General features: G+C 40.6%; 1 protein-coding gene across 1 annotated transcript; it reads right to left on the bottom strand.

Moving 5' to 3' along the window:
- Nucleotides 1-4,349: 4,349 nt before the first annotated feature.
- On the bottom strand, nucleotides 4,350-9,199 carry LOC308285021 (opsin-5-like; the record flags this gene model as incomplete). The annotated part of the gene is made up of 5 exons (XM_080725740.1): nucleotides 4,350-4,994; nucleotides 6,476-6,810; nucleotides 7,736-7,863; nucleotides 8,323-8,485; nucleotides 9,112-9,199. 5 exons carry the CDS (start codon nucleotides 9,197-9,199, stop codon nucleotides 4,350-4,352), a joined length of 1,359 nt encoding a protein of 452 aa, XP_080581866.1.
- Between the last annotated feature and the right edge of the window lie 8,488 nt (nucleotides 9,200-17,687).

The following is a 17,687-nucleotide window of genomic DNA, read 5'->3' as shown; positions in this document are numbered from 1 at the left end:
GGTTAATGATTGCCACTGAATAACACCACAGCCAGAGTGGTGCAGAGTAATTCGCCAGTCTTTACTTTAGAAAACGTAGCATATACAAACAAATATCAAAGTATTGTAGAATAAAATGATTTAAACAATAAAGTCTCCCTGAATTGCGGCTTAAAGAACTGGGAAAAAAACAACACCTTTTAGACATTTTATTATATATTATGAAGGGCATATCTATACAGTTTCAAAAGAATAGATCATATTCCTTCTAATAGTGTAACCTGCTATTGTTATCTAGATTCCTTGCCCAGTCGTAGCATTTATTTACAAATAAGAGAAAATAATCGATTAAAACAAATGCTTCAAATGGAAGCCAGTGGGGTGCCTGGCTCAACCAGTTAAACACATGAGCCTGTGTTAGCCGTGTTAGCCTAGTTCCAGACCCTGAATCGCTAGCCTCACCCCTTTAATTTTTTTGTTTTGGCGATGAAGTGAAACGAAATGTCAATTCAGGCTGAGTGTCAGGCTACCCTGGTGTGCCTATTTTGAGCAAATTGTCAAACGGCACATTTTCAAAAATATTTTTCTATAAGCTTACTAAGTGTCACAATTCAACACTAGCTTGTGAATCGGCTATTTGTCATGAGACAAAGTACCATATAGGGCCTAAGTCGTTAATGACTACATGCTCCTTGTGAGTTACAATACATTTTAATTGTGTCGTACAATCTATATGGTCGAGTATGTTAAATACAATTCAACTTTCAATTGGGATGGTTGTATTTTGTCTCCCTTCTCTTCTATTGAGACATTTAGATATAGTGTCAAAGGTCATGTTTGACCTACTCCTAGACACACTGGATCTGACACAAAGTTTGACCTGGTGGTAAAGATTACATTTATCCCCTGAGCAAGCAGGCTGCTAGAGTAGCTCAATGGTAAGACTGTCAGCACTTAAGCAAGAAACCAGGTTCAAATCCGGGGTAGAAGAGAAAATAAGTTACTCTTAAGGGCTTTGCACACAGGACCGTTGCGTTATTCGGAGCCGGTGTGCATGAGGTCATAGAGAATCATTGTTTTCTTTAAAAAAAATGTAATCGGCCGTTTTTTCTGTGCAAGAAAACACATCTGTGTGCAAAGCACTTTACTCTTAAGTAATGAAAATGGACAGCTTTGAGATGCTGTCGAAGGATGATTGTGTCTGTTATTAGAAAATCTCATGACCTTTCGGCATTTTACACACAATAATAGACAACACAAATGAGACTTATCTACAGCCACATGAGACATGGTTACACCCCGTTACTCCGAAAGACCGCTTTTCCGAACGTTGACTTCCATTATTCGGAGTAGCGGTGGTTCCAATTTTTATATAAGACCCCGCTATTCCGAAAAGCCTATTATTTAGGCTATTATTTAATATTTAGTCCATGAGTCCCTATAGTCCGTTCACACCGTTCGAACAGTGTTTAGGCGCAGTCCGTTCTCTCTCTCTCTCTCTCTCTCTCTCTCCCTCTCCCTCTCTCTCTCTCTCTTTAACTTCTGTATCAATCTTGTGATTACAATGTAATAAAATTATATATGTTGAAATGTAACTATCGGATGCCCGCATCAAAGATGCAGCCCTCCAATAAGCCACTCACACATTCAGAAGAAGGCCTTTCTCTCTCCTAATGATTCTAATTTCACTGTCATGTCAGCAGCAGAAGTAGGCTATAATATGAACATGAATTCCTTGTATATAGACCTATATCAGACTTCGCGCAAGGATTTTAAACTGCCGGTCACCGTGACCGGCATGATTAAAATTTACCGGACATCTGAAAAAAATACCGGACATAATAATTGTAATGCATAAATTACAAGCAGGTGCACAAACAGCCAATAGCAACAGTTAAAGTATTAGGCCTAGGCCTACTGCATGGGACTGAAAACGAATTGAATGAAAAGTAGACTAAACAAAAAAAAAAAAACAGCTTCAATCTTGCATAAGGGAATTAATTGGACTACAATCGCGCAGGCTGTGTCTGCATGTGGCACACTCATAGAGTTATAATAAGAAGGGGGCACAGGCACACTCCTTTCACAACGAGGTGTTTCTGTAGGCTATTGCATCATGTTTCATGGCAACAATACAATATGAAGGTTGATAGATTCATCTGGCCAGCAATGAATTAAAAAGGCTACTCAGTACTCACTGTCGAGTGGTGACACAGTGCATCCATGCGCACGTTGTGCAACTTTGGGAGAGTTTAAAAGACTTTGGTGGTGTTCTTCCTACTGTCTCCACTCCATCTCCTCATAAAGAACTTAAATCAATATCATCATGTTTGTTTATGGGTTGATTGTTGACCGTGCGTGCATTCCTTAATTCCCATGGCTTTACATGCATTGCGTGCATCGCAAACTGAGAGGGGGGGGGGGGGGGGGGGTGAGCACAAGGGGAGAGAGAGGGAATGGGTGATGGGTGTTTTAAGTAATGAGCGCGAGGGGTGAGGGGGGGTTGAGAGGGGGGGGGGGGATGAGCGAAGGGGAGAGAATCCTATATTCGTAATAGAGGTGTTTCTATTTTTATTTTTTTTTCGGAATAGGGGTCCGTTGGAATAGCGGTGTTTCGGAATAGGGGACCGTCCCCATGAGACATGACGGTTTGTTTCTCACTCTGTTGGCTAAAGGAATGAACACTAATGTACATGCATAGCACAATTCAAACATTCAGACAGTCAATAGAGCGATGTCCCATAATGAGTGCACTGTGACAAACATCTAAATATATAAACGGTGTACCTGCATTTGTAAAGTGTAAACAATATTGCCTGGAATAATAAATCAAGCACAAAAGCCTCTGAAATAGGTTGGCTTTCAGCTGTGATCTTATAATATTGCTATGATGAAGTATAGGGATGGGACGATAATCGGTATTACCGTTTATCGTGATAAACTCTCACAATAATCCTATCACGGAGATTTTAATATATTGTGAAATTGTTCTCTATCATATCATGCCTGATGCCTTTATCCACTTAAACCCTCTACAATTGGTAAAACACACCTGAAAACATACTTGACGCAGTCTTTTTTTCACTCTACCAAATCACTTTGCCAAAAAATATCTGCTATTCTGATCTGCTATGTTTTGGCAAACATTCTGCCCCAGAATATGGATGTAGGGGTTCAAGTGGTTGATAAAAGTGGCATTTTAAGAGTATTAGGCATATTTTGATTATTGCGATAATATCGTAAATCGCGATTATTTTGGTCACAATAATCGTGATGTGACATTTTCATACAGTACATGCCTACATGGACATCCAGTAACAATGGCCCAATCCCACTGTACACCCTTGTAGTTGGTCATAATTGGAGTTTAACTCCCACTGTGAGCAATTCAGTTGCTGATTTTCAAGGGAATTGACAGTAATTTGTCTGTTTCTCTCTTGGCAAACAAACCGTCAATGTATTCATCAGTCAGATCAGTGTACTGTATACTATACAACCAAATTATTTGTTATAAATATTTGTTGGATATGTACAGTACACTAGAGAGATTAATTGACTGATACATTCATATATATTCAAATGTGAAAATAGCTTATTTACTAGCACATAAAGCTTGCAGATTGTCTATTTTTGCTATTGAAGAATTATTAACATTTTAAATGTAGCCTATGTCACTACATTGTGGTTATGGTATTTGTATTGCCTCAATGCATTCTGTGAGTACACAATAGAATTGATGTAATAAAATCTTCAGAATCATTGTTCTGTGATATGAACACACCATTTCATACTAAAGCCCTTGCTACCGCACATGTACTGTATGCACCCTCCCTCACTCTCTACATAATATCTACATAAGCCTTAAAGTCTGCAGCAAATCCAATGGGCGTACGTTGGAATTGGGCCATATATGAATCTCTCCACACATTCCCATGATGGCAAAGCTACATTTGCCTTTATTCCCTGTGATTCCCTGAGACAGAATTAAGGTTTTAATAAGTTGGTTCTGGCAGTAATAGTTTTTTTTTTTTTTAAATAAGACTGGGTTATAGTAGTATTTGCACAGCAAACCTTTGGGTTTGGCCAGATGCATAGGTTATTTTGTATGTGAAATTATACATTATGCGGTTAAAGTCAACTGCCTGCATTTGCCTTAATTTGGCAGTATAATTTGTTCATCTAATATTGCTGAAAATATTTTTGCAATAATCCTGAATCCACTGTAAAGTTAAAACAGACATTATGAAGCCAGAACAACAAAAGGTTGTTGACCAAAATATACAAATACACTGTACAATATCTGTATAGTTTATAGAATGTCAACCAAAAAATGTGTCCAGAGATACACTGTAAACAATATGAAGGAATGTTTAGGGCCAAGCCACTTTAGCATGCCCAGGTACCATCTGTAGGTTGACCTGAAGATTGTCCATTTCCAAACTTGTGCCACGCATAGCTGCTCGCAGAGACTTCTTGTGACACACTTGCTGTGGCTTTTGCTTCTTTGTTTGTGGCTCCATTGTGTGAGTTATTTCATCCTTCGGCATATCAGTACTGGCTGCAAGGTTGGTGACATTGAACCCTTGGGGGTCGTGACCAAAGTACTGACACGCCTGGCTGCTCGTCTCACAACCGCTGCTGGCTTTTGATCCTACTAGAGCAGGCCGGGCAGACGAGTTGGTGGAGTAGGATTGGTCGGGCTGTCTGCAGATGGTGCGAAGGCTGACCCTATTCACTGGCATGGAATGACACCTTCCAGGGCCCTGTGCGCAGAGGCAGCCCCTCAGACAGGCACGCCGGAGGGTACCCAGGTCCCTGCACATCACTTTGCGGAAGTTGGGCCTCAGCATGAGATAGATGATTGGGTTGTAGATGGTAGAGGACTTGGCAAACATAGCTGGCATGGCAAAGGCCATAGGGGGGATACTCTCAATGTGTCCAAAAGCGGCCCACATGGACACCACAGCATAGGGGCTCCACGCAGCAAAGAACCCAATGCAGACAGCAACACTTAGCTGGAGAAGAGAAAGTCAAGGGAACAGAGTATTGATTCTCAGCGGTTCCTGTGCAAAGCTTACTACTCTTTTCTATTGCAAACTGCTAATAAACTCTTCAATCAATCAAGCCTTTTTCATTTCAAGGACTCCCAGTTTGACATGCACTAGACCATGGAGCCCCATTTGATACTAGTTTTTATCTCTGGCACCCTCAACTACACTATAAAATCCTATTAATTTAACTCTGCGAGTGTACAATTGAAACAAAATGAATGGTCCATTTAGAGCACATCAGTGCATACATCCCCCCAAATAATAATGACTATATTGATCACTAGATTAAGTTTAGAGATGAATAATATTGCTCTGTGCTACTCAGATGATTACATGGAGAGAAAGTGGTTTTGATAACACATTCTTGCATTGATTATGGCCATGGATATGAAATGATGAGCATTATGGCTTCACATCCATCACAATGTATACCAGCATCCAGAGCCCATATCTGCTAATGACAACCTCCATCACCAAAGATCTATTGGGGTCACTGACGCTTTCTTTGAGAAACGAAGGTGCTCGACAGCGGGCTTTGTGTTCAATATGCAACGCTCTTCCTTCCTTCGTCCTTCTCATTTGAATGGTCATTTGATTATCCCCTAACCCTTCTCTGTCCTTTTAAATCCATGTGTTTACTCTGACCCCAGGGCCCATTTATCATATATTTGCATTGGAGACGGTTCGAGGATAGACTCGAATTGTGCCATTAATATGATTTGCAACTGAGTGTTTGATTTGCATGAGCAGAGGCTAGCACCCCTGAGTGCTGGTGGCTACTGGCTAGTAACTATGTTAGTGGCTGCAAATCACATGAAAATGTGACTGGTTTATTAATGCACCTCTGGGAGGTTGATTACATACAAAGCAGTAATGATGATGAGAGACGGTTGTGAGAGTGGCAGGAAAAGAGACGGAGAGAAAGAAAGATAGAATGTGAAAGAGCGAAGGAGATGGACTCGAAGCAATACAATGAAAATGAAAGAAAAGAAAAACAGATTATGAGACAACTCTAACATTCTACTTAACTATTAGGTATGGTATTGATTAAGAATGAATTATGTTTTCTGTGACAGGTGGAAGAAAATAAATTATGGTACCGTACAGTATGTGGGTTCTGGAATGTCCAATTATAACTGCGCAGAGGAGACCTGTGGCCCTATATAAAATATTACTATTTTGAAAAACATTTTTAGATATTTTAAATAGCTGATCTACAAGCTCACAACGTTTCGATGTAGACCGGCTATTATAAGTATTTTAAAATGTTTTTCAATATAGTAAAAAAAAAAGGCAAAGAAGTTTAGGTATAAGGGGTAAGGCATGGATGAAAATATAGCCGATGAACTATATTTCAATCCTAATCCGAACTTCAGAGCACAGCAAACTACAGTATAACAGAAGAAACAATTTGCGTATAACGTATACGAGGCCGTCTCCCTCACCTTGGCGATAATCGTCTGCATGTCGTTCATGTGCGTCTGCCGAGACGCATGCTGCTCCATGGTCTTGCGGGAGGCGTGCACTGTGGCCAGGATGCCCGTGTAGGACACCACAATGAGACAGCACGGGAGGGCGTAGCAGAAGACAAACAGTGCCACCGTGTAGGAGCGCGCGTTGTCGTGCTGATTGGAGAAGCGCCAGTCAATGCAACAGGCCGTGCCATAAGGCTCAGGACCGTACTGGCCCCAGTGGGCCAGGGGGGAGCAGGCGAACAGCAGGGCGTACGCCCAAGCACAGGCAATGAGCAGGCGGCCATGGAGAGAATTAAACCGGTTTCCTTGGGAACAGAACAGAGATTTAACTGGGTGTTAGAAGTTATTTAAATAAGATCAAATCAAAGGTTTGAGCTTTTCAGTCAGGGCTGGACGAAAGCCTACATGTTGTTGCCATCGGGACGGGAAGACACCCCGTATCTCCATATTTTTCCTCATAAATGAATGACCTAGTTTGTCATAGCCTACTACAGTATAGTGTCACACAAAAGTAGCAAAAGTAGTAAATCTATAAGCTCACAATGTGCGGCATAATTGCTGTTTTTTCATTTTGTTTTGTATAGATGAAAGTGAAATTGGTTAAGTGTGTCTGAGGGTTTTATAAATACTGAACCAATGAAAAGTATTCACAAGAGCAGGTGACTAAATAGCAACTAGCCTACATAGGATCCATTGGAACACCAGAAAAGTAACCGTTTTGGACATACAAGGTTAGCCATGATATACGCACCTATTCTGATGAGACAATAAACGGTTCATGAATAAACCATACTGTAATAATAATTTCAGATAAGTGGGTTGAGGGGGGCTTCAAGCTACAGCACAACATCTAAGAGTTACGACAGATTGTTCAATTTCCTGGGAAAGCTGTTTTTTCAACATATTCTGATAAGATAACAAATGGTTCACGAATAATGCATTTCAGATAAGTGGGTTGAGGGGGGCTCTCAGCTACAGTACAACATCCAAGAGTTGGGACAGACGTGCCTTTTCCTGGGAAAACACAGTTTTCAGGGGTCAGGAAGAAAAGCCTTGCACCACAACATCACAGACTGCAATTATTGAGCGTGCGTGGGCTTCAAAGAAAGGCTACTGTAGAACGGCTCGCAATCGTTTAATTTCCTCATATCGATTAATCAAAAATAATCAGCCGCTTTGAAGGATCTGGTGTAGAGTCCTTTGTCTGCTCAATGTTCTTTGAAGACTCACCGTAGAGAGGACAACATACTTTCACAAAGCACACCATGCTCAGCAAGGTCAGAGTGGTCAGACTGCAGATACCGAACAACATGCCACAAAAGGCGTACATGTAGCACACCGTTTTCCCATACAGCCACCTGCGTAGGAGGATGGTAATGGAGGTGGCAAGCAGCATAAAGGAGAAGAAAAGATTCATGAGGGGGTGGGGGTGAAAAAACAGAACACCAGTGAACTTAATCAATCATATTGTCAACCAACCATATAGTTAAATGAACATTTGCAGTTGCCAAGGAGTGCAACACATAAGCGAGGACTGCACTCAATTCGCGAACATATCACATCATTCTGTCATGTGAATCACATGAAAGCCAATCTAGCCGGTTGTTGTTTGGTGCTTTTTAATTGTTTTATTGTTTATCAGGATCCCCATTAGTAGACAAAAGCTAGTCTTCCTGGATGCCGACACAAATAAAAACATTACATGTAATCAACTTTACAATCACTATAATCTAATAATCAAAATGTGAAAACAAAAGTGCAATAACAGTAGCACAATTAAGCCAAAATAATTAACAATGCTGAGATGTGCATACTACCTGTGGTAGATGCTGGAGGTTATTGCCATGGGGTAGAGGGACAGGGTCAGGCCCATGTCACTGATGGCTAGGTTGATGATGAAGAACTCGGCAGGTTTCAGCAGGTGCTTCTTCTTGTAGGAGACGTACAGCAGCGTGCTGTTGCCTACCACAGAGCAGACTCCTGCAGGACCATAACACAGTAACACATGCCCTGCTGTGAGAGCCACAGTCGCAGGCAGGCACGTGAAAAGTGCCCTCTCCAGACAATGAATGCAGTTTTTACTATGGTGAAATAAATGCAAATGCCCTCTTTCCATGCCATACCCGAAGGCAGAATTCAAGAGAATTGCCTTGTCCAAAACTCTCCTGAACCTGAATGCAGCATCTTATGTTGAAAGAATTGCCCTCTCTGTGTAAAAATACATGCTGTTACGCCACATCTCCAGTATTGACTTGATTATGCTTAGTTCAGTGTGGTATCAAGCACTGAAAATAGCCGACCTCCAAGCTTACAATGCGTCGCAGCGCGACCCGTTATGAGCTTGGAGGTCTGCTATTTTTGATGTTTTCACCAAAAGGACCTTTTAGAAATGTCAGCCTCTGCCTCTCTAACATTCTCTGCACGTCCCTGGTCGCAGGGACACACTTGTGGTGCTCATATCATCGAATGGGTATGATTTACGTTCGCTAAGAGTGAATTGAACTGTTGTGATACTGACTCTAATACTGTGGACTCCTTATTATCTTTTGTTCATTGTGGATGAAAGGGGCCAGGGAGAATTGTAAATGCTCGTCTGGCTCACTTACCAAATATTGAGTAGACGATTGCCACTGTTATGTCTGCTTGTGCAGGTATGTTGGAATGGAATGCCATGTCATCTGCTAACAGACCCATCTGCAACAGAGCAGTTAAATAAGAGCAGTTAAACAAGTCTAATTAAGAGCTAGGTTGGTGTCTGTGTACTGTCTGTGTTGCAACTAGTAAAGGTCAGGCTAAAAGGAGAGTACAGTATGAACTCCAAACATCTTCTGTTTTTTGTCTAATATTTACAATAAGAGCACAAATAAATGCACTACATTATTTCTCTTGCATATGCTGTCTATTTCACCCTCTTTCACCCATGTGAAAGAAGAACACGTACTGTATGTTCCAACCTTTGGCTATGTAAGAAGATCGTTTAAAAAATCACATGTTAAGTGAGCAGTGCTATTTATACGTTAATTTTATGAAGCGCCCCAAGAAGCTTGGCCAATGTGACCATGGGCGTACAAACGGACAAAACCAGATGTGGGGATTACCCTGACATTTATCCCCAGACATCAGGTTAAAGGAGTAGTTCACCCCCAACATGACCTTTTTTCTATTGATTAGTCACACCATGGAGACTTGAGTTCAATAATATTTTTTTGTATTTGTCGCATTCCTAAAACCAAAAAAATGCATGGGCCTGGATGGGGACCCACATGCATTTGGGTCAGAATCAATGGGGGTAAATTTAGGGTCAATGGTCAAGTACATTTACCCCCATTGATTCTCACACAAATGCATTTGGGTCCCCATCCAGGGCCTTGTATTTATACAAGGCCCTATAAAAATGTTTGGGGGTGAACTACTCCTTTAACACATTCAACGTTATCATCATGGTATGGAAACAACATAATCCATTTGTTTATATGCTCTAATGTATATGCCAAAGTAGCAAATACTTGCTACTCTAATTGATAAGATCTTTTCAAACTCCTTAGGTCATGACTCATGTGATTAAAAAAAAGTGTTTTCCATGCAGATGTACAGATCACTTACAGTATTTCAGTTTACTTCAACTAATGACAAACATCTGCTTATTTAGCTTTTAAAAATATATCTACCTAGTTTGTAACAAAGTGTCTACGTCGCTTGATGTCAAAGAAATGTGTCCTAATCAGAACTGTCCACTTCAGGGGTCTTCAAAATGTTTCAGGCCAAGGACCCCTTAGCTGAGAGAGATGAAGCAGGGACTCCAACTACATAATTCATGGGTTGCATTTGTAGTCCTACACCAGCCATATTGAGGACCAACACAGGTGTTCTGATGGGCGTAGAACATTAGTTCTATGCCAATCAGACAAATTGAAAAACCTGTGTTGGTCCTCAACATGGCCGTTTAGGACTACAAATGCAACCCATGAATTGGATTCATGTTAAATGTGTGTTTTCAGACATGTAACCACCCTCAATACTTTGTAAACTTGATCTTTAGCTAGGTCTGCTCTTATTTCCCTCTACACCAATTTCACCCTCCCCTTTACCACACTAACTATGTTAAAATGTCCCTCCAATCCAGAGGCACTAATCTTTGGGATAAGCATTCTAAACGGCATATACAACTATCCTCACTTAATTCATATAAGAACTAGAAGCAGTGCTCTCCTGACTCCCGAGCACACACACGTTGGCTAATTGCCATTTTTAATCATGTCTTATATTAATCATGTTTAATCATGTCTGTGTTGGCTTATTGTCATTCTAATCATGTCCTATATTAATATTGTTTAATCATGGTAACTATTTGGTTGCATTTTTAATCATGTCCCATATTAATGTATACTGTATACTGTGTTTTAAATGTTGTCATTCGATATTTCGTATTAGTTTCAGACCCCTTCCTATAACTCCACGTTAACCAGGGTTGACTCATTGAAAACACACATCCTTCATGGTTCTGCTGACTGATAATTGTCCGTGGAGATCATCATCTTTCAATTAGTTTCATTCTATTATGTTATTATGTTAATTATTTTCTGTAATGTAATGTTGCAAGGCAAGTCCATGCATGAAATCCATGAAATTCATGTATGAAATTGAAATAACTAATCCTCATGCAGGTCTGATGCCTGTATTTGGGGTACCACTTCCACACTTCAGATTTCACATCCAACACTTAATTATTATTTCTTTCCCCCAGATTTGGCATTATACCGTTTGTGCTGCTGTGGGTGCAAAATGGTCTAAACCTTGTATAAGTTGTCTCTTATAGTTGCAAACCAAATCAGAAGTATAACAGTGTGTCCCCCCAAAGGCCAGGAGCCGAAATAACTAGATCCAACATTGAGGAACCGGAATCAGTTCCATCCCATTTGGAACCACTCTCGTAACTGGTTGGTACTGTGTGTGACTTCACGTCTGCTGTACAATAACAATCCTAGTGTAGTGGTTCTCAAACCTTTAAAGATCAAGGACCACCGTAACTCTGAGAGGGTACATATGGAACCAAAGGGACCAGTAAGGGTCCATTTGGTTCCAAGTGTACCCTCTCAGAGTTACAGACTTCTGAGGGTTCATTTGGAACTCCCTATGGAATCATTAAAGGTAACCGTTAAGGAACAGGAATTGTTAAAATCCTAAAGGATCCCTACTACTTTCCACATACACTTTATAACAGAAAAACATATTAAGCTACTATAAGCACATTTCTATGTAGGCCTACAGACAATATTTACATTCAAATAAATAGTTTTATAGTCTGATTGTTTGGATTAAAAAACAAAACAAAAAACGTACCCTTAATTCAGGTATATGGGTTCCCAACGTCCCATTGTTGTGGAAAATAACCAATTAGTAGACAAAATGAAAAGTATTTTCAGAAGCAGATATGCCCACGTCTTTGTGTGATGTGATACTGAGACATGAAGGGGTATGGCCCCATTTTTCCACCCCTAAATTATTATAAAATTTGAATGACACTCATTAAACTGTGAATGATTGCTATTGCAATTTGCCCTGGATCACATTATGTAATATGTCCCATGGTCTGGGGATCTTAATTTTTTTTATTTTTTTTTATCCTTTTTTTAAACATTTTTAAAACAGACTTTTACATGAAAATATGTACCTATTTTAAATGTGCATTATGTGCATAATACAATTAAAAATAAATAAATAAATAAACTGCAGGAGTACCAATCCATGAATGGATTATAACTCTGGTAGTTAAACATCATCAGAGAACAAGTGCGGGTATGAAGATTGCTGGATTGTTGCTCAACCTGACATCATACACACACAGATTATAATTATAATTTCCACAAGACAAGCATGACCATTTAAATTTAAGACAGCAAAGTTTAAGTTTATCTTACCTTTTCTAGTTGTCTAGTTTAGCCTAGTCTAATCTGCGCTCTCGTCTGGTATTGTCTACTGGTGCACATGCAGTCCAATTATTGCTTCCACCGAGGGTTTTGTGAGCGGTTGATTGATTGCAAAAAAAAAAACTCTGGCTGGTCTCCTGCAGATGTCTGAATGCATGGACTACTACAGCCTACAGTGCATGCATGGTGAACATGCTGTGTTCAATCTGTGACGTCAGGATGGGTACGACTGATTTTGCGCACACACTCACACACTGATTTTGCGCACACACTCACACACGCGCACACACGCACACACTCACGCACAGAGAGGACTCGAGGAGAGGAGAGGAGAGAAGAGAAGAGAAGAGAAGAGAAGAGAAGAGAAGAGAAGAGAAGAAAGAAGAGGAGAGGATAGAAGAGAAGAGAAGAGAAGAGAAGAGAAGAGAAGAGAAGAGAAGAGAAGAGAAGAGAAGAAAGAAGAGGAGAGGAGAGGAGAGGAGAGGAGAGGAGAGGAGAGGAGAGAAGAGAAGAGAAGAGAAGAGAAGAAAGAAGAGGAGAGGAGAGAAGAGAAGAGAAGAGAAGAGAAGAGAAGAGAAGAGAAGAAAGAAGAGGAGAGGATAGAAGAGAAGAGAAGAAAGAAGAGGAGAGGAGAGGAGAGGAGAGGAGAGAAGAGAAGAGAAGAAAGAAGAGGGGAGGGGAGGGGAGAGGAGAGGAGAGGAGAGGAGAGGAGAGGAGAGGAGAGGAGAGGAGAGGAGAGGAGAGAAGAGAAGAGGGGAAATTCAGGTGTCATACAGCAGGAATCCATCATGATTCATAGGCATATAGTAGCAACAGCATGTGAGCACAGTGAAAGGTAGGCCTACAGCGTACAGTAGACAGTCAAGAACCAATCAATTTTTGATGGTCCAGTTCTACTTTTAATCCTAACAGTCTGACATTGTGTAATTCCCTGGGCAGTAGGCTAATAGTAGGCTAATAATTACCTAATCATATATAGGCTACTAAACAGTAGTAACAGTCCATTTTAACATAAACTCTGATATTTGGAAATTGATTAGATGTTTTCTTAAATTATAGGCCTATTAAGCAACACATTACACAACAAAGATAAAAAAAAAAATAGCATTTTTTTTTGATTGATTGATTATTTTATTAGACAAAAATGGAGAACAGCACAAGTCAATACAATTGAAATGTAGTACAGTACAAGTACAGTTGAACACCCTGCCTAAAAGGAACGTCCCAAATAAGACCTTTTATGGTCTTTTTTACATTGGAAGCCCTTGGTATTTAATTCATGGACATAAACTAGACCAGGTCAACCTGGTTGTGCCAGACCCCCTGTCTGTCATCATCATTTATGACATCATGCCTTTTGTAGGCATGTCGTCATCATCATGTCATCATCATATATACCCTTTATATAGAAAACCCGGACCGACAGACATTTGCTTATGTAGGCCTACCCATTTCATGGGTCTGGCAAAAATAGCAAGCAAAGAAAACATTCAATAATATCGCAGTTATAAAAACACTATATGTATGTACAGGATAGGGGAAACAAGGGGGTGGGGCTAATGTAAGGGGGGGGGGGGGTGCTCACTTCTCGCCTATCTATGGGAGAAGTGATAACTACCTCCCTCTGGCCTCCTGAAAGGTGAGTTTTCAGGGCAGTTTTGAAGGATGCCAGCGAGCTACATGTTTTAAGAGAGGTAGTCAAGGAATTCCACACATGGGTGACAGTGTTGTAGAAGGAGAATTTACCCATGTTTGTCTTATGGGTTTGTGTTATCAGATCATTGTGTGCGCTCCCTCTGGTGTTGTGGCTGTGGGTGTCGCCAACTGCATGTGTCGCTGTAGGTGTGGTGCAGGGTGGGGCGCTAAGGGACCTGTATACGAAAGGGGGACACTAGTCCAAAAAAGATTGAGAAACACTGCCTTAAAGCAAGCTCCTTTTGAGAAAATAGTATAAATAGACAATCTACAATCTCACATCACGTCATTTTGTTAACTTGTAGATCTGGTATTTTTGTTATTTTGGGGGAGACATTTTCACCCATGCCCAAAATACGGATGTCAGGCTGAAAATCGTTAAACGAATTGAGCATGCTGTGGATATCATACTGCATACATGCAAATGCAAACACAAAGACTTCTGTGTTAATCAAAGGTGTAATGAATGTGTCAACAGATTGACCTTTGAGTGTTGAATGGGATTAATGTTTATGATGAAATAAAACAGCATAGGCATAAATTCCCAAATATCCCATAAATTATTAAGCATTATTGCATTACATTCTCCCTAACACCCCCTTGTGGCAAACAGAAGCAGCCATGGCATGCAGCAGGCCTTGATGAAATAGTGGGGTGCCTGGACACTCAGTCATTTTAAATTTGTGTGAAAGTTTATTTTTCACTTCCAATTTGTAGATTATGGTCTATAGAACAATTTTGGTTCGAGTGTCAAGACAGTAGATTGAAGAAAAATATTTTTTTTGCCCTATTTCCAAAATGACCAAAATCGGAATTGTGTTTTTTGAACAATGTCCACAATTGCTGTGTAATATATATTTTGTATTGCTATATCAAGTCAATACTGTGTGAGGAATCAGTTGGAGTCAAATGTTTGTTTTGAATTATTATGGTATTATGATATTTCACACAAATGAGACAATAACATGGTTATTACACTCATACACAACAATACAGTTACACTTTTTTTTCCTGTACCACAATATAGTGCCATTGGATTTAACAACTAGTAGAACAATATTTAAAAAAAATAAAAAATAAATCTAACACATACAGTCTGCTCTGGTCTAGCTAGTTCTCACAAGTACATTTGCACAGATGTGTGCATTTCAACTTTTCTTTCATGCAACTGCACAGAGTGCAGGTTGGCATACAAGCACGTTTACAATGCATTCACACTTTAATATATCCTTGGCAAGGGGCAGAGTGGTCCAAATGGGACCACTAATCCCATAATAAGTGGGACTGTGGACGGGCATCATGGACCTGAATGAATGAATGACATATTACTACAATACATATTCATGCAGATACATAGTTATGTGCTGTCGCCCAGGCGCTTGCTTGGAAGACACTTCTGTTCAGATGTTGTTCCAAAGCATCAGTTGGGGGGGAATCCTTTCCACGTCCCTAGTTTTATGTGAGAATTGTGTCATTCGAACATGATCAACATCATTGCCCACTTTTTTCAGCCTTGGAGATGCTTGTGTTGGGAGTGTCAGCGAGGGTTACAAATTCTTCCATGAGGGATGGCACTTTGCGCATCACCTTATAGAAGGATCGCTTACCCTGCCATGGATTTGAATGACGATGTGCTGTCTGAGCCAGTGAATGCATGGAAGAGAGCCATGGCCTAGCATGCTGTCATGCCCAGGTTTGTGGCGATGGTATTCAAGGAGATCATTCTAGTAATCTTTCCAGCTTTGAAGGAGATCCAGATTGCCGCGGCCGCATTCAGAGCCTGGATGTGATTTCTGTTGAGGAGGTTTCTGTTGAGGAGGAGTTAGTTGTGCCAATTTTTTATGACTTTTGTTATTGATGGTGGAGTACTGAAATTGGCAAAAGTTTCTGGCAAACATTGACAACAAGAACGAGCTGTTAAGTAAGAAGGAGCTGTACTCATTCCTTTCAAGTAAGTTGTTAACACTATCCATGCCAGGGCCAAAATGGCCCCAAGGTCCCTGTGCCAGGATTTTGTATGTTTTCTTTACTATGCAATGAAAAAAAATGATTTTTTTTTTTAGATTTCTCCCCACAGAAACAGACACAGTTGTTGTGATTCAGTGGCAAAAAGAATTTTGTCAATCAGACAAATGGTTCCAGAGATAGAGCTGTTTGAATAAAAAAAAGTGTCCATCCACTAGAATGGACACACATTTTCTCAATCAGCTAAACGAGGGAGCCAACACACAAACAGAGAAAAGCATCTCTCTGATCTCAGGTCATTTTGCCATCTTTAAAAAAAAAAAAAAAATTAAAAAAAGAAAAATAATTAAAAAAATAATCCATTTTTATTATTCTCGTCAAAAGCCGTCATTGGCACTGGGTTTGGCACGGGTTTTGCGATGATTCTCGTCAATTCTCGTCTGTGGCATGGAAAGAGAACAGATACACAGTTTCCAGATGACAAGGATGTCTACATTACTGCAGGTGATCAAGTCCACCACGTTGGAAACAGTCCACCAATGGATCAATGCAACCATGAGGAAGCTGACACTCGTGTCCTAGTAGGCCTACATCTTCTCTATGCCCTCCAAACATCATCACTTGGGATGGTGCATACTGGAGACACAGATGTTGTTGTAGTGCTTCTGTGTAATTTTCATCACATCCAGGCTCTGAATGCAGCCGTCTCTCTCTAGGTCATCCTCAGACGAGCCTTCCATCGTCGCTTCCAGTCATCCCGGTTTTCCATACATCCTGTCAGCTCGCTGGTGCTTTGCGCTCCTGTGTCTTTCTTGAGTACATACACATTATGTTAGTATGGGACGTCCTGGTGACCGGTGCCCATGTGTTGGTTCCCCACAGCACCAGTTTGCTGTCTGGCAGCTGACATGTGCTGACATGTGAACTCTTGCTGATGTTGAGCACTACACGTAACATTCTGGTGTAGCACCCGTCTAGAGACTTCTGCAGAGCAAGGTCCAGCATTCACTGCCATATAGGAGAACAGACTCTACCGTCATAGAAGAAGCTGAGTTTGGTTTGTCGAGGGAGGTTGGAGTTCCATACACTAGCCATGCTAGCCGGGGAGCCACTGTGCCAAAATGAGAGAAGACCTGTGATGTCATGACATACTCCAAATTTTAGTTTTTCCTATTAATTTGGTCAATAAGGTACACAGAATGAGAGGCCTGCTCTGCCGGAAACACTGCGAAAAAAAGTTTCCCATTGACTTCACTATACTGGAAAAAAACACAAAAAAAAGTAGCATGTGAGGGGTCAAACTAAGGGTTCTTCATGATTCTGAATCCATTGCAAGCATTTGTTTTGCATGAAAAACATTCCTTGGGCTAGATTTCAGCCTCTCAAACCTGTGACAAGTGATGAGTCATCACTTTTCACTGTTATTTTGGTCCGTTTTCTAGCCCAAGGAATGTTTTTCATGCAAAACAAATGCTTGCAATGGATTCAGAATCATCAAGAACCCCTAGTTTGACCCCTCACATGCTACTTAAAGCATATTTTTTTTTGTGTGTTTCTTTCCTGTATATTGAAGTCGATGGAGTGAATATACAAAT

This window comes from Nannobrachium achirus, assembly GCF_963921795.1.
Source record: "Nannobrachium achirus genome assembly, chromosome: 5".
In the NCBI taxonomy this organism is placed as follows: domain Eukaryota; kingdom Metazoa; phylum Chordata; class Actinopteri; order Myctophiformes; family Myctophidae; genus Nannobrachium; species Nannobrachium achirus.
The sequence above is the reverse complement of the archived record's forward strand: the minus strand, read 5'-3'. Positions and strand labels throughout refer to the sequence as shown.